The sequence below is a fragment of the Pagrus pagrus genome, assembly GCF_965226575.1.
Source record: "Pagrus pagrus genome assembly, chromosome: 8".
Classification (NCBI taxonomy): Eukaryota; Metazoa; Chordata; class Actinopteri; order Spariformes; family Sparidae; genus Pagrus; species Pagrus pagrus.
Window position 1 is genome coordinate 6,920,652 of NC_140192.1, and position 18,979 is coordinate 6,939,630.

General features: G+C 40.3%; 1 protein-coding gene across 1 annotated transcript in view; it reads left to right on the top strand.

Annotated features, from left to right (window-relative positions):
* The first annotated feature begins 576 nt into the window (after positions 1-576).
* The window catches only part of ccser1 (coiled-coil serine-rich protein 1), a 121,994-nt gene continuing 103,591 nt past the window's right edge, over positions 577-18,979 (top strand). The window contains exons 1-4 of the mRNA XM_084358848.1: positions 577-791; positions 9,694-10,688; positions 11,443-11,860; positions 14,886-15,070. Coding sequence (XP_084214974.1) covers positions 9,702-10,688; positions 11,443-11,860; positions 14,886-15,070 — 1,590 coding nt within the window. The 5' untranslated portion in view covers positions 577-791; positions 9,694-9,701. The remainder of the gene's footprint in view (positions 792-9,693; positions 10,689-11,442; positions 11,861-14,885; positions 15,071-18,979) is intronic.

Sequence of the window (18,979 nt, forward strand, 5' to 3'; positions counted from 1 at the left end):
AGATTATCACTGAATATTTACCATACTTGTATATTCATCAATTAACTGCATTGATGGATATACAAAGCAGAACATATGGTAAATATTCAGCTTGTATAAATACAAAGGTGACTAAATGATTGTAGGTTCACAACACAATACCAACAACATGTTTATTCTAAGTTAGAATAAGAGTTACCATGAACTGGATGACTGAGCACCTTCATCAACAACAACATGTTTAGTATAGTCACTTATAATGTACTGTGATTGCTCTAGTTCTCCCTCTCTAAAACTAAAAACAAGACAGTTTTGAAAAATGTGCTGCAAACAAACATATGCTAGTGGTTTTTCAGGTTATGGAGCATGAGTGAGTAAAGAGTTTATGGATTTTGGAAAACGTGGTCATTATAAGTCAGTAAAGACAGAGTAGATTTTAATAATATGATGTGTTTATTGATGATATTCACCCAGCGAAGACTGAAGTGAAAACCCATCCACCTGCTGAAAGATGCTGAGGAGGAGAGCAGGAGGAGGAGGAGGAGGAGGAGTGACGTCACGCTGTGCACGCTCTCGTCCTGTCGTCGCAACCCGGAAGAGACGAAGGAGGAAGAGAGCCTCCACGTCACGGAGGTGTAACATCGGCGTCAGTGCAACACAAGGTGCTACCTCAGTAGGATTTCAGCACCATTGTACAAGCCCAGCTGTCCTCATGTAGGTTTACAACAACTCGTATGACCACACGGCGAAGATACATCCGGCTGCTGGTTCAGTGAGCGGCCTCGGGAGAGACTGGGACTGACTAACGTACGGTACGTTAACGGACGGCGGTGTGTCTGACGGTTAGCCAGCCACCCCCCCCCGCGCCCGGCTCAAGCGAACCGGACGGTACCCGCTGCTGTTTCCCTCTGAACAACCGGTGACCTTTATAGCTAGGAGAGAGCGATACGCTGCGTTTTTATTGATATAACGTCGTAGGGACCATTAGCCCCAGAGTGTAGTCGTTACGGTGTAATGTCAGTGGATTGACACAGCTAGCTAGGCTGGATTAAAAGGTCGATAGCGTCAAAACGTTGTTGACGTTTCGGTTTGACAGTTGTTGGTGTCCTGCTGAGCTGCTGCTGCTGCTGCTGCTGCTGGTTGTTTAGCTTTGCATCTCATTGCATGCAATCTGTATAATCTGATAACTAGTTGCAGCTAATTCATGGGCAGAATAAGAAGCAGCCAGGCCTGTTGATCAGTAGTAAGAAGTGTTGGTACAGTCGTACTGTAAGCACACTGTAGTAACGTGCTAAGGCCCACTCATTGTTGTGATTGTGATGTGCTAACGTGGAGTAATCTTCAGTCATTAGTCAGTGCGAGATGCCGCCATATCTGCAACTGTTGAGTAAAGACAGAAGAGATGTTTCTTTAGCAAAATACACCACTCAATATTAGTTAGGGATGTTGGGTTGTTTCAGTGTTTCACTTCCTTTTTTATGAAATATCTGGATTTTTATTTTTGTGTTGAATATTTTTGGGTCCCAACACATTTCATTTGACTTTTATTGCATATTTTGAGTAGTGTATTTTCATTATCGCTCAATCAGTTAGTGGAAAAAAATTTTGCTGATCACGATTTCCCAGAGTGACGCACAATAAGATGTAGTGGATGATTTAATTCTCCACATTCTTCTTCTTCTTCTTCTTCTTCTTCTTCTTCTTCTTCTTCTTCTGTGTTTATTGGTTGATCTTAAACCAACTCTCAAGGTGCAAACAGCCGCCTACTATTGATGTTTGTAAAATGCTGCCTCCATTAAATTAAATCTTCGCACTTTGAATTCACATTACGGCCTCAATTTATCTAGTAGAATCTGACCGATACTGATAATATAAATATAATAATTTATCGACCAGAATATATCTTCCGCCCCTACAAATTGTTGTCTAATTTGCTTTTGATTGACTCATCTAGGAATAGACTAATCGTTACAGCTCTAACATAAAAAATCAGTGTGTACCTTATACTATGTCGTGAGGGTTATCCAGACTTGGGGATGGAGACTAAAGATTCAGAACAAAAGACCTTAACTCCAACACATTTTTAGCCAAATGCAAATGTTCACTTCATCTCCATTTCAGTTCAATTGAAGCCTCAGTGATACAATACTCTGTGATCATGCTTATTAATATTTATGTGTTATCCCCATCATGACATCATATCGTATGACATACAACCTCCATCAGTTCAGCACTGTGATGTGCAGCCTATGAATGGAGGGATTAATGTCGTAAGGATTCTCCATATTATGTCTGAAACACATCTCCATGTGTTTGTATAAACTAGAATATTGTGATTATCTGTGCAGTAGATTTATTTGTTTTTTTATCTACTCTTCATCCCAGCATTGTCTGAGTGACACAACTATGTTATAACTGGTTATAATTGAGGAATCTGTTGTTTTCAGCTAATCTGTTTCAGTATCATCGTACTTGTATCTGTATGCCACTGTATGTCACGTTGGTGAATGTTTTTTCTCAGTTTGCCTCCGTTGTTTTTTTTATTTGCAGCATGTTTTTTTAAACGCGACATATGTGTTGTCACAAGTCCTGGCCTGTGTTTTGCTTGTGTTTTGCGTATTTGCATGTGTTTTCTTAAGTTGCAGTGTGTTGTGTGTGTGTTCTGAATAAGCAAAGGGTTCTTGTTTCCTTGGTGGCCCCTGACAAAATGGTTTTCATATTTTCAGTAGCAAGGAAGATTACATTAAAATGGTGTCCTCCACCCAAGGATGGCTTGTTGTTTTGTCCACATGTCCTGGCTTGCATAGGCGAGGGCAGCAGTTTTGTTATGCCTGCCATAAGTGAAAAAGTTGGTGGTATATTGATGTAAGATGTAAGATTTGCAACAGTATGAGCTACAGTGATGAAAACAGGAAATGAAAAATGAATTTGGTTCCTCAAATTTGTGTGTACATTTCTTCTGATTTGTATATTGCCACATACTACATATATATAGATAATCTTAAATCTCTTGTTTTATTAAAATACACAAATCCTCCCAGGTTCAAAGGAATAATTCACTTTACGGAGCCTTTGGTCGAGCCACATTACCTTGTTTTAAGTGATCTCAAGATGCCATATCAGTCTCCACCACATTATGAAAGCTTGTTTTCAGTACTGTATATTGTTCACTGTGTTTGTTCAGTCCTAAGTACAGCAGTGTTGCCCAATATCTAATCTTCTACTCCATGTAGTAGAGATTATGATTTTGTACGTAACACGTGGTTATGGTTGTGAAAAAGATCCCATCAAGAACCTGTTGTATAGGAAACACCCAGTTGTTCACACCCATACACACCTTTATTCTTTCAAACTGTCATGTAATCATATATCAGTGTAAAATTACCCTGAGATGGGAATTCACCTTTTGATTTACCATATAACTTGTGTAGGTTCAGGCTGTAGAATGTGTTGATGAGCAAACGAGTCGACACTGTCAGCAGTGCAGGAATAAAAGACTTCAAGCTAAGCTGGTTTATTTGGCATGTTGAGATCATTAGGAGCATGGCAGGGGGCTCCTCTCAACTCCCACAGATATTGATTTCAAAACAATCCATTATGAACATATATTGTGTATTGTGTGTGCATTACAACAGCCTGTGTTTGAAATGGAAGCTGGCTCTATGTTTACAGCACCATTGTTTTGTTTAACAATAGTTTGTAATAATAATATTTTAAGTCAAAATCTGTTTGGGAATTTCTGAAGCAACTGCAGAGCCTCATACAAATGTATATACTGATTGACATTGAGCTATTGTTGTTTACCCTTCAATATTTGCAGCAAACCTGTGGTTTCCAATTTATAATGACCCACTGTGAAATTTTGGGCATTGGGCTGAAATACTCAGAAAATGACGCTCCCTAGAAACCTGTAAATCTTAAAAATACACTTGTCTTGTCCGCCGTCACTAACCGCAGTAAAGCAGCAAAGAAAAGAGGAACCGACATGAGGTAGAGTTATGCTCCTCTGTGAAACAGGTAGTCTCACTTCTCGTGCAGTGAATGAGCAGTGAGAAAATAAGCACCTGTTTCAGTGCAGTGCAGACAGCACTACTTCTCTTTTGCCTGTTTTTGTAAGCGTTCGCATGGACAGACTTCATTTAGATATTATTCTGGTGAGTAGTGTGTTCGACAAAACTGCAGTTGGTCATTATGGAACAGGAGCACGATGCCAAATACAGTCGTGTGTATGTCTATCAACGTAAGGTCAGTGTCATCACTTAAAAGAGTTTTCTCATCACTCATGATTGGTACGGTACGTAACACAGGTGTCTTCAATGCGTTTTAATCCTGATCCAATCCGTTGGATGTCTCACCTTGTCTTGATAAGCCAGGTCAGAGCTTCATGACCAGGTCAAATGGCTGTGTTGTGGCGATAATGAGCTAAATGCCTCTAAACTGCTGGGTCATCCGTAAAAAGGAAGTCTCAAATGTGTTGACAAGGGCTGCTTGTGTGTTGACTTACACGGACAGATTGAAGTGATCCAGGACAGACAGAGCAAAGCATTTTGTTATGTGTGCACATATCATTTCATTGTTTACTCTGTCATTACTGTAAATATTGTTGGCCTATTCTGTCTTAGACAATATTGATGTACCTTGGTTGTATATTACAGTAAGGTAACCTTCAATAAAAACAGGAGCTGCATGTGTATTTAGAACTTGATCAAATTTACTTTCAAGGAGGTGGCACACTCATAAGCCACTTCAGTAAAGGGTGTTAATGTAAGCTTATTACACAGAGATCGACAACAAAACACTCCAGTAGCTCTCACAGTCGCAGCTTCTTCAACATTAGAAGGACTTCATAGGCACTGTTTGGCTTACTAATTGCAAACAACAATGAAAACGTGAGTATGTACCGAAAATAATGTCTCCCTGGAACTTTGGTTAATCCTAACAAGCAGCGAGACAGTAGTCCTGCTTGCAGTGCGTTCACTAAGAGGCTTGCTAATTCTAAAACTGTGGAGGCTCAACCTCGATTCGGACAGTGCCGTCGAGAGGGTAGACAGGTAGCATTCCTAAGGCCAGATAATTAAGTGTTGATGATGCAAGTTCATTTTAGTCTTCTGTTATTTTTTGCCTAAACTGACAAACTCCCACTCTGCTTTTGTCACCTCTTTTGTCTTCTTTTGCATGTTGTGCTTAAAGTCAGTAACTGATGAGAGGGTGACACGATTTAGTTTCTAAATCGAGAATCGATCGAAATTAGCTTTCAATTTTGATGATCAAATTCAATGGCAGTGTTGGTGACACCGGCTGCACCGACTTGCGCTCATCCACAGCGGGTCCACAGTGAAAAAAACAAACTTTAAAAACACTTCAAAGATGTCATAGCTAGCTTAGCATTAGCCTGCAGCTACACTCCTGGACAGTTTGTGCACTAAGACTGCTGACTGGTTTGAAGATAACTTTGACAGTGTCAGAGATGTTTCAAAGATCCTTAATTGATTTCTTTAAGAAGAGGGTTTACACTCGAGGGATGAGTTGGACTGAACTGATAACACTGCCAGAGATTTTTTATTGATTTGTTCGGAAGATGGTTTACTAGGGACAGATTTGAGAAGCCAAACTTTGAATTTCATCTTTAAGTGTTTATTGCTGAGTCGCTTGAGGGTGGTATGTTTTGTTGAAATTACCTCACCCCAACCTGCGAAAATCCACCAAGATAAAGTCGAGCTCTTATTGTAAAATCCTCCTCACCTTTTAAAGAAGAATTTGAAAATGTAAGTGACAGTTGTCAGGGCTTAAAACCAAAGATCTGTTGAACTTGAACTGATTTAAGCTGTATAGAATCCCAAAGATACTAAGTAATACAGGATAGTAGGACTGTAATTGTTATACTTTCTGTATCATTTGCCTTCATCCGATTACACTCCCGTCTCTTTTTCTCTCGCTCTCCCTGTGGGTCAGTCCCGTCTCTTCATGATTCAGCTGTCAAATAAACATTAATTGTAACATGGCGCATTGTAGCCCCACATTATGTAATAACCAATTTCATTGGTCAAATCTAAATCAAATATAACTGAATTCATAGAGAATGTGCTTGAAAGCTCATAGAGGCAAAAACTGCACTAAATGAGTGTTACTGGCACGAACATTATCGGTGCACTGAAATGTTGGAAGACATACACACATGCAATCTGGATTATGTTATGCAAATATTATACGTGACAGAAAGCAGACAAAACACAAAAACAAATATGGAACAGAAAAAAACTATTCCAGCTCCATTTCTTTAATGCAACATTGATGTCCTTTCCTATAGTGGATAAAAATAAATGACCATCAAAACTAAACCAACTAAAAACAGCGTAAATAATCTTTCGCATCAAAAAGATATATCTCTAATCATGTTTATGTAATTAAAAAAAGAAGGCTATAGACAATTGACTATTAAAAAAAAAAAAAAATTACTTTAGACTTGATGAAAAAAAACACTAGTGAATGAGGAAGTGAATCCATGAATAGTCTTCAGTTTCATTGACATACTGTCATTGACATTTCATGCTGACTGTGGAGGTTTGTCTGAGAGAGAGAGCTTTGGTCGAGAGACATAGATAGTGAGCAAGCGCCGGCCTCGATAAAGCCGGTTAATCAGATGAATAAAAAGTTATATTCTGATGGTTACATTCAGCACATATAGACACAGCCCCAGCAACCCACCTCTCTCCATTTTTTATTAATTTTTATGTGTAAATATTAGCATTTTAGCTCAATAGCTTCCAGGTCATGTGATCAATTGACTCAAAATCATATTGGGATTATGTAACTACACTGGCTGCATGAGATACACCTCTTGTTTTTACGTTTTACATCTGTTCATATTTTTTAGTAATTTTTATTATTTTTTATGAATTTTTATATGTAAATATTAGGATGTTAGCTCAATAGCTTCCAGGTCATGTGATCAATTGACTCAAAATCAGTGTGGGATCATGTAACTACACTGGCTGCATGAGATACACCTCTTGTTTTTACATTTTACATCTTTTCATATTTTTTATTAATTTTTATTAATTTTTATATGTAAATATTAGCATTTTAGCTCAATAGCTTCCAGGTCATGTGATCAATTGACTCAAAATCATGTTAGGATCATGTAACTACACTGGCTGCATGAGTCATGGGTCACCAGATTTGGCCCGTAGCTCGTTACACATGAGTACGTTAATTCGATACTACAGCTGCCCTCATGTGCAGCACGATAGCTCAGTAGCGCCCCCTAACGCCCCCTTATGGCTTTTCCCATTAATTTTTTTTCATTTCTACTCCTCCTACTTTATTTCACTAGTCCTACAGATTTAACGCCACAGACTTCACACTCACTAAATATCATCTTCAGACCTTGATGATGACACCTTGTCAAAAGCTTTTGCCTCCGATATACATATGTATCATGACCAGACGCACAAAATACCCCTCAGCACCGAAACCCTCAGTCCAACAGGAAGTCGGCCACTTTGGTTCACAGCGGCCATTTTGTCAAACTTGAAGCCCCGCCTCCTACATGCACATACACTAACGAATTTCGGCCCGCATAAGTATCGTGACCAAGCGCACAAAAAAGCCTCTTGGACCCACAACCTCAGTCCAACGGGAAGTTTGCCATTTTGGTTCAAAGTTGAGATGTTGCCGCCATTTCCACCCATTTCCATGGCTCGTACTTTAATTAACTTGCCCTACAGATTTAACGCCACAGACTTCACAGTCACTAAGACTCATCCTCATACCTTGATAATGAAAAGTTGTAAAAAGCTTTCGCCTACATTATTCCTGGTGGGCATGACAGTCTGAACTTTCAGTGCTCGGCCATTGTAATTGCCATGTCAATGTGTGGTGTTTGCTGGACACAAACTGTCCACTAGGTGGCTATGTTGTGTTGTGGGTCAGCCTGATATCAATCAGTCAGACGTCATTTATATCGCACATTTAATACAAATACAATGTAGCACAAAGAGCTTCACACAATAAAAGCAAGCACAACAAAACAGAAGTGAAACCAAAAGACACACACACACACACACACACACACACTTTCTCTCACACATAACACATACATGCATTTCTGACAGACGCTTACAGAGGTGCTATCTTTCGCTCAGCTATGTGCTGTGACGACAGACATCATCCAATTTACATGACATTCACAGGCTGTTTTCTCCAAATCATACATTACAACATGACATATAATTGATGGGTTAGCTCTAGGGCTACATACTGGACAAACTTGCCCTCTGCGTCTGCCCTCCGACGGCGCCACGGCCCAACGTACGTGGGGGGGCGAGGGCCCGTTCATCGCTGCTTGCAGCTTTAATTGTTTTTGTGTTTTGTCTGCTTTCTGTCACGTATAATATTTGCATAACATAATCCAGATTGCATGTGTGTATGTCTTCCAACATTTCAGTGCACCGATAATGTTCGTGCCAGTAACACTCATTTAGTGCAGTTTTGTCTCTATGAGCTTTCAAACACATTCTCTATGAATTCAGTTATATTTTATTTAGAGTTGACCAATGAAACATCCTACTAGTTTTTAAAATTAATTCATATTTACAATTCATGCTAGTATGCTTAAAGTCAATGTCGTTCTGATGGTATAATGTTTTTTTCTAATTAAGACATCCATTTTGGTGGTTTATTACATAATGCACCAAATTCTTACATTTTCTTGATTAAAAAAAGTGCAACACCTGCATTTTGTAATTATTACAAAATGCAGTTATTACACGCAGATTATTACAAAATGCGGCGTTATTACATAATGAAGTGAAATATTACATTATTACATAATGTGGCGCTACACGCATGTTAAAGAGAAGTAGACTTTTTCCCCCATCAGATTAAGACTGAGCTTGAATTTATGTTCTTTGGAGCAGAAGCCCTGTGTGCCTGAATAAATGTTGTGTTTTGGTACAGCTCCTGTTGTTTTTACCTTATAAATATTAAAAACTGTGATGTCTCCTTTTTAAGTGGAAAATGTCAGACGTCCAGAGATTTAGGGTAAAAAGTACGAGTTGACTAAATGGCAATTTCGGCTTCTTTGTCTGTGACTTTTCACTTCTTTGTGATAGCAGTAGTCCTATCTTTTATTCTTATCATGTATAGCTGCACCACAAACAGAACTCCAAGTAAGCTGGGCATCTTAAGTATGCTGGGTCAAACCACTTTGGAAATGAGAAAAACTGAAAATGAGTTATGATTTGCTTTATAAGTTGTGTTTTGAAATGTTTTAATCACAGAATCCTCGCTGGGAGATAGTAACAGGACAAACAACGCTGTTTACAAATGCATTGCCGATGCCCTCACAGAGAAAATCTATCACATATGACATCATTTGCAACAGAAGCATCTGCAGGATAAAGATGCAGTGGTAATTTGTTTTGACTCACTGAGCGTGGGAAATGTGATGGCAGATTTCTCACTTCAAACAGCCTGTGCTCTCTGAAGCTCCTTGTTTTGATTTTTTTTTTAAAACTAAAAACACTATGTGCTCTCCCATTTGGTGGTGTTAAGGTCCAGCATTTGCTTAAAGGGTTAGCAGTGAATGTGTCAGTTTATTTGAGATTTCTTACCTGCAGCACAAGAGAACATACTGCATAGTGTACATCTTGAATGTGATTGTACAGTATGTGATTTAAGTTAAATGTTTCTTGTGTTTGGCTCTTTCCTCAGTGTTCCAGATGGGTGAATCAGGCTCACGCCGCTCCACACTCGTATCCCGCCTGCCGATCTTCCGCCGCAGCAGCAGCAAGAGGCAGGAGTCTCTCCCTTCCTCTCCGTCTTCAGGCGGAGTGGGAAATGGTGTCCACAGCTCCTCGCCATCCAGCACTAACTCCAGCTCTGGCAGCACCGGGAAACGGCGGAGCCTTTTCCGCACTCCATCTCTCAGTTTCACAGCTAAACGGAATAGTGAGCCACGTGTCCAGCCTATAAACCTGAACCTCACTCCTCCGCTGTCGCAGGGCACTGACACAAACGGAAATAACCAGCAGACGATCCCTACGTCGGTGTCAACAGGCTTCAGTGAGAGTGGTGGACGCCCCAAGTCACGCCACTCGTTTGGGTTCGGTAGCCACAAGAAGAAAATCACACGCTCTCAGACTGAGGATTTTGAAAAAGCGTCTTCGTCCTCTTCCACGACCAATCGAAATGTGTTTATAAACTGCATCAGCAGCTCAGGGACCAATGAGGGAGACGACTCTGGGTTCCTTGATGACTACAGCGGTGGCAGTAATAACAAACGCTCATCACGCCAGAAGAAACAGCTGCTGCCCAAATCTTTCTCTGCTCACCACCGCTTCTCCAAGACCTCTGATCACCACCGACCTCCTGAAGTGAATCTGGAACCTCCAAGCTCCACCACCATCACTCCAGGGGCCGGAGGGCTCACACCGGGGTCATGGCCAGGCGAGCTGCTTGGTGCTGGTGGTGAGAGCTCACTACAGTCACCGATGATATCAGAGGACCGAACCACAGCCATCACCCCTTCAGAGTTCATCCCCATCACGGAGGATTCTGTATCGGAGGTGGATGCCCTGCCAGTCCCAAGTCCTGAATCGGGTTTAGACCCAGGACCTAGCTCTGTGCCCGGGCCGGCTACTGACACAGCTCCACCTGACCTTCCACCTGCTCCAGAGACCTTCAGCGTGGCGGTCTCTACCTCCCAGGTAGCTTGTTTTACGCTTTTAACTCTGTCTCTCTGAATCATACAAGGTGCTTTGGAATCAAACGGGTTAATCAGTATAGACATAGAGCACGCTTCTGTGAAAGATTAATCGTAGTGCACCAGCATGAGTTTTGACAAGCATTCAAAATTATCTGAGCAACTCATTTTTAGGCTTTTTCAAACAGGAAATTATATGCAAAAAAGATTGAGACATAAGTGCTTCAGGAAAGGACAATACAACCACAGGTGCCCTTGGACGTCAAGAACAAAAACTATAAAAGAGGAATATTTATGACCATTGTGTGGAATCTGTGAAATGTGGCATAAAAATTGAGCACTGGGCATGAAAAGTCCTTTTATTGAAAGTGCTTAGGCATGAAAAAGAAAACCCTTCGCATGTCTGCAAACTGCTCTCCACATTTCACACCTTTGTGCTCTCAACTTTTCCTCTTCAAAAAGAATGTTTCCTATTTTATTTCTCGGTTGTTGAGGGAACTCCAGACAGGAAACCATTTACCCAGAATAACAGCTGCAAAGACAAAGCTCTGTACTCAGGCCATTGAAGAGTAAATACTGTATGACTGTGTTATCTAAACATGCACACTGCTGCCCGAGGACACAAATATCCACCTACTAAATGAGTACTAAAGTGGTTTCTCCTCTCTATAAATTGCTTTTTGCCTCATTGGAGTTCATAGTTGTTCTTGTATTTGAATGCAACATTTTAAAATGCTTTCGGTCCGTCCTCTCCCCAGGTTTTCTTCACTCCCGCCGAGTCCAGCACCGACAAACCTTTACTCCCTGACACCAGCACAGCCAACAACACCGACTATGAGACTGCCATTTCCCTCTCAGAGCCCGAGACAGCTGTACCCTGCCTACCTCTGCGGGAACAATCACTGGAAGAGAGGAAGGAGAGGGAGGAGGAGAGAAAGGAAGCAAAGGAAGTAGTGTCTGTAGAACAGAGGAAGGAGTTGGTGGAGAAGAGAAAGGCGGGTTACCACACAGAGACAACAAGCGAGAGCGAGGCGGGTGTGGTGCGCAGTGAGGGTTGTCACTCCAACCCAGAGCAATCAGAAAGGAGGGCAAGAAACACACTGTCTGTTCAAGAAAGAGGAAGCTTCTGTGGCTGCCACGAACCGAGGTCCTCTCACTTGAGGAAACCACATGCAGGTATGAAAGTCAGGCAAACACGAACAGCTAAATCTCAGATTTACATTCACAGACGCACACATTTTCTCACCCTGTTAAACGGTTATACACTAATGCTCAGTGGTCGTTACAAGCCTAGGTTGATCCCTCATAGCGGAGACACACAGACAGACACAAGCTTGGCTTCAGTAGGTGTTTGACATTCCTTTGTGATGAGGGCTCCATGAAAATGGTTGGCCAGGTATGTTATCGCAAAGACAGACAAGAGTATTGACTTCTCACTATGCAGTGACGTACAGGCTATACAGGCTTGTTAGTATGATGCATCTGCTTTCTTTGGTGCCTAAGTTACTAGCTTTTTTTCCCATTGACTCTTCTCCCTCACTTGCTTTCTAACATCGGCACTCATTCACCTATAGAGGAGTTATTTGAGTACATTTACCATTACAGTTAACCACAAATTGTATTGAGAAACTGATGTCATGCTGATGCATTCTTCAAAAAACATGTACTATTATCTCTGCCCAGTGAGTTTGACGTAAACATGTATCATGCCGTTAAGGTGACGCCATGCTTCTGCTCCTTCAGTGTTGATTGGTATTTTCACATCCTATTGTACAAGACTGAACAAGTGTGAAGAACATAGCAAATAGAAATCTTTGAGAGTTCATTAACACGCCTCTGATACAGACTCCCCCAAGAAACTGTTAAGTGGAGGTGATGCAAGTTGGGCTAATTAGAATCAAAGTAATGTTGTCATGTCTCACTGAGCTGGTTTCCACTTCTTTTTTGAAAACTATGTGTTTCCTCAACTTCAGAATGATGTGGTCATTTGTGATAAAAGTACAAAGTGTTTTCAAGCATTACAAATTCTACAAGAAACTTTACAGTTTCAAAACTCATTCGCCTGTCACTCTGCAGCTGTAACTCAGACTGTGAATTCGGAAAAATACCTCAGCCTAATAAATCAATGCCAGTTGTGGGTGACAGAAGAGAAAGAGTATGTGTCATACTGAAAATGTATTCCCTGACCAAGCATGATTTGTCACTATCCTCCCCACTTCTTCAGCTGCCGTAACATATTGCAGAGGAGGTTTTTTTTTTTTTTAGCCAAGGCTTTTCTGGTAACAGCACCAAAAACTAAATCTGCAGCCCACTGCTCTGCTTTCCAAGAATGGTTTACCTCATGGCAGACTTTGATTAAACCATGAACAACATGAACTTCTGACTGAGTTTATTTCCCTTTCAGCAAAAGAGAAAGATGATTCAAACTCTTAATGAGTTTTGGTACATTTTTGGTTTCACCAGGACTAAGTAACCATGTAGGAATCAAGTTAAGCTGCTGCAACTGATAATTTCATATTACTAATACTGAAATGTCACTTAATTCGTGCTTTGCTTGCAGTTGAGCTCTATGAAAGTCAAACTATTCTAAGATTACATTTCAGACCAATAAAATATTAACGGACGGGCATTTGTATACATGCCAGCGCAAACACTCTTGTAAGAAGTTAATGACTTATAGTTGAAATGCTCCGTTTGATCTAATCTTTTGTTGTATAGGCCGAATCACAGTGATGTTGCACCAACAATAGTCACTCCCAGGTGGACAACTGGCACTTGATTTATATTGTGGAGATTCAGAGATAGATAATTGAACGCAGTGGTCTGACTTGTCCAACATTTCTGCTGTGCTCATTTTATATGTCGCGTTGCTTCGCTTGCATCTTTGATATCTACCCAACAGCAGCATCTCAGAATAGTTTTGTGTATACTCAGGCTGTCATTTTATTCAGTCTGTGGTCTCCCAACTCACATACGTTGTTATCAATGAGATATGAAAGCATCGAACATGCACTTTAAATTAATTAAATGTATACACTTTGAAATAACATCATGAAAAAAACAGAAAATTATTGTCAACAAAAATTGTGATTGGTTCTACTGTACCGTCTTGCAGAACTGTAATTCATGTAACTGCATGATATTTGCTGCTTTGTATATTACATTTCTAATTTGAGATTGTGAACACCCACCCACCCACCCACACACACACACACACACACACACACACACACACACACACACACACACACACACACACACACACACAGAGTTTGTTCAAATACATGCTTGCTGGAAAGCAGCTGAATATTGATTTATACTTGTGAATTTCTAGCTTCCAGGCAGTGCGAACTAAAGACAGACTACAGTGATAGAATGTCAAGCTGCTCTGTGAATTTTAATATATTCATGTTTGCACACAATGACACAAGCCTCTGGTTTGTGCGCCCACATTTAGTACAGGTCTGATTTTCCTTCCTGGTTGAAATGGACTCAATGCTGAGGAAAAAAAATGGTTGTAGACAAGCTAATTATGGGCCCTTTTCAGGGTAATGCTGTTGCTCAACACAAAGCCAAAACCTCGAATATCCATGCTCATTTGTAACACCATAAGAACAAAGACAAGAGGAAGACGCACACACTCACACCACACACCAGGAAAACTACAGTATGTGTGTGTGTGTGTGTGTATGAGAGAGAGACAAAGAGGAAGAGAGGAAGTAGTTTGTATAAAATGCTGTTTAACAAATATTTTACAGCGTGTTGCTCAGTGAGAGGATGTGGTATTAGTCTCTATTCACATCTATGTATTAGTAGATCAAAATAGAGCAATTATAGCAATTTTCTGTTTGTCTGAGTGAAGTGTATTCACTCTGCAGTGTCATTGTTTAACAGTAAGCTTGGTGGTACTCAACTGTTGTTATTACAAAACAGGCACAAATACTATTTGACCAAAAACAAGCATTCTGAAGAGCTTCATAACAGGGAGATTAAACTTTATTTAAAATGCTGAATAAGGAGAAGCTGCTCTGTCATTAAGTTTAATGGAAAGAAAAAAAAACAAAACAACATATATCCCACAGGAAATAGAGCTGACTGCTACCAGTTGGAAATAATAATAAAAAGATGATTATGTCTCTGCTCGTGGAATCACTTTTATTCAGCCTTTCTCTCCGTCTCTTTGCTCTGTTCTCTGCTCTAGCCTCTCTGTGTAGCAGTGTCAGCCCCTATCATGAGGTGATGCGGATGGAAAGGCGTCTGCGCTCCTCGTCTGAGGGGGCTGGTGGGCCTCGTATCCATGGAAACCACAGAGATGCCCCCGGCATGGAGGGATGTGGTCTGCTGAAACACAGAAACAACTCCTCATCATCCAAACTGGGAAGTCTGGTAGGTCTTGAGCTGTGAAACATACGGTGTGGTCTGTGTGTAGCAGTTTACATTGTAATTAAGATGTTTAGATAAAGCATGAGTAGACACACGTGCACATGCAGTTAGCTTGACTAAGTAGCTAAGCTAAGTAAGTGCCACTTCCTCTTCTGTACATCCTCCCAGTAAGGTGAGGCAGAGCAAGTTTATTTGTATCGAATCTTTTCGACCACAGACACGAAAAGTGAAAGGGCTTCACATAAAGCAAATAAATGTAACAGAACAACATTTATAGACATAATGAAGAGCAATAGAAAAATCAATTAGAATAGGAGAATGAAATGGAAACAGAATAAGATGAGCGACCAGGGACACACTGCTGTCCAGTTTCAGGGCTGTGATAAATATCCACAATTAAGGAAATAAAAGTACAGTAGAGAAAACAGAAAAACAAGAGGGATGAACAACAGCACTGTCCATCAATTTCTCCAATCTGGAGCCTGTTCTATACTTTAGACAGTTTAAATCTGTCTCGTGTCTTCATATGTATGCATAATGTACATGTTGATGTTTATGCAGTTCTCAGTAATCCAGCTCATGGTAATTCTAAGTGCTGCATCGTAGGAAACTGGACTTGTTTCAGTTTCTTGAAGACGTTTCACCTCTCATCCAAGAGGCTTCTTCACTTCTAACTAATTGGGGTTTAATTGACTGGGGACTTGTTGATATGTATCATGTTGATATGCATCCGGGTGAAAAGTTGCCTACAGGAGCTGTTGCCTTGAGCAAGTAGTTCAGCTGCTTTCTTTAATGTACATTTTTAGCTTTGCAAACATTCACAGCACAGAATGGTAAAGTCAACCCAGTTCTACTCGCATCTCAAATCAAATATTATTTCTGTGTCACAATGCTCTTAATCCTAAAGCGACTAAAACGACGCCTTCGGCACTGAACAGTTTGCTGTGAGGTGACACAAATAATGCACTGCATAGAGGTTTTTATATAGCAACTACACATGTAGGAATTGAATACAGATATTTAACATTTCCACAATCTTGTATCGGATTTAAAAACAGGCACCGTAGCTGTGTACTGATGCTTATAACTCTACATATATGGGACGATGATGAAAGTTTCCTCGTAGGAAAGCTCGCCACATGATTACTAAATTGCCCTTGCATCATTACAGGAAGAGCCCAGCTTAAAAGGGGATGAGAACAGTGGATTCAATTGCCCACAATTGTAACCAGCTGCTAACATACTCCCTTATGATATACTGTTTGATAAGGGATCCTTCCTAATCTCACCCAGTATGCTTTGGGCCATGAATATACCAAAAGTGTTCCAGCATGCTCTGGGCAAAACCAACCACGGTGGCGGTACTACGAAGCTTTGATTCACAAAAATAGTGCTTTTAATTTTCACTCACTTTGAATTAAAAACTAAAAAAGAAAAGGAATATTTCCCCTATTTGCTGGAAGGGATATCAATCGTGCCTGTTCACATTTACATACAAGACAAAAGACAGTATGTTTTTTGGTTATTTCGGTGACGGTTCATCTCAGAAACAGACTTCTCTTAAACTCTTTCATATTTCAAAGGTTATTTAATGCAATGTTAAGCCACACATGGTGATCAACAGTGCTGTGTTGACTTTGCCATTACAAAGTGCGACCTCAAGTCTTAATGTGTCACTCAGTACAGATATCCAACAGCTCAAGTTAAGCATAAGAAACTTTAAATAAGTGACTCTGTGCATACAGCTGAATTTGATAAACACATAATAAAAGTCTGGTTTCTTACATTTGAAGCTCTTTAAGGCAAAGCCCTGAAATTAAGTTCAGTGCGGGAGACAATGCATAAAGCATGTGGAAAAACTTTTTCAGTCATCTGTAGGATTTAAGCATTTTACATCCTGTTTGTTAGCTCAGGCTGTCTTTATTGATGCATGCTGTAGATATAAAGGCTATAGCCACTATTGTGTGTGGGTTGGTTTTCCTACAACACACACGAGGAGGAGGCTCTGCGGTAGGAAAGCTAGTTTAAGCCAATCTCATTTATTTCACCGGAGACTATAGGCTTTTACTAAGAGATTAAAAAGGGCAGGGATATACTCAGCACGTTGCTGTGTACTTCAGTCTGCATCTGCTTCTTGACACACACTTCACCAAACATGGAGTAATCTCTCACTTTCCTTCTTCCAGCCTATGAAGGGCTCTTCAGAGGCCTAAGTCATGCAGAAAAAGCAGGAGCCCTGGAGTGAATATTAAATTATGCACTGCCACTTCTCTTCTTTTTTAACTTTGTCAAACTTTGCTGGGTAGTAGAGGGTACTTGTAGCTAAAAGGTCTGGACTGAGAGTCCAGAGCATTTGCAGTAAATACATAACTGAAGCGAGTGAGGTCATGAATACAAGGAATAGAATGGTACGCTCATTGTTCATGCATATACAACGTGGCTGACTGGTGTTTGTGTGTTAAAGAAGCCTGTAGGACATGACACTTGTGCAGGGCAAAACAGACAGACTAAAGCACTCAATACTAAACAGTAGGCTAGGTGGACATGCTTTGTTACTGCCGCGTCATTACAGCCCAGACAGAATACGATTATCATAAAGCAAATGAAGATTTGGTGCGCAGTGACAAACGACTAATTTGCTACAGTCACAGAGATAAACTATGAGGTGCCTCTGTGAAGCGAAGCAAGGCTGCGTTTGCTCGAGCTGCTCCGTGATCTCATTCCAGTTGTTATTCTTTTTTTGATACCCCTTTGGGATGCTATGAAATATTTATTTTACCAGCATACACATACAGTGTTGGTTGCTCATAAGTTTCCCAATGACAGCTGCGATAATATTGAGGCAGGCAGACTGAGATAAGAGAGAATTTTCTCGCCGACGTCTTAAGAAATTCTGTTTTGTCAACTGGAATTGAACGCAATCACTGAGACAATCTGAACAACTTTGAATATGCAACTTTGTAGTTTGATTGACATATATGGCAGAAAAGTTCAACTGCAATCCACTTTACTTTGACTGATACTTATGCATATCAACAGTTGCTTTGCGGCGTCCTTGCTAGACAGTGCTGCTTGTTTTCATATCCTCCAGTCTGACTGCTGCCCTTGTAAAGGCTAGATATCATCAGTGACACTTGTATTAATCATACAACACATAAGGATTCACTTCTTCTCCCAGAAAGAAGTTGTACTAACCAGAACCAGACAGCGGGGCTTTAAAACGAAAACCAATGAAGAGGTTCGCAAACATGTACTGAATGCTCAGAAACATCAGATAATGCAGGAACAATTACCATACACACATAAAATCTAATCACGTTTCAGATAAAATCATTTCCTCTGAGGCTAGGTTTCTTAATGCCAACTGGCCACACTGTACAGCTCTGGCAGCAGTGGTTGGTGACAAACATCCTCATTTATCTCATGACTAATGCATTTGTATTCATGGCTATCGGCACTTATATCTAGATGAGCTAAAATGCTGTTAAATAAACAGCATTAGTAGTATTATTATGTGATTAAATGATACATTTAACGCATTTTTTAGATTTTTTGCATGTTACTAAAGAACTTAAACTACCTGTTGTAAGATATGGACCACCACTTATATGCCACAGAAGCATATCACATACATTCATGTATTCAATGATAAATGCCTTTTGTCTAACTTGTTATGTTAGAAAAATCATGGCGATTAAAGTATCTTCATTCATATTATAATTGTGGTAATGTGCACAGCCCAGAGGCTAATACATTGGTAAATGTACCTGGAAAGAATAGATTTGATAGTCAATTAGGGGCTCATTAGCTATCAGAGAGGAACAAGACTCTGCAGGACATTAAACTGCAGGACAACCCTCGAGGATTGGAATTGACTACCTCTGCTGTGGAAAGGACATTTAAGAATGTTTC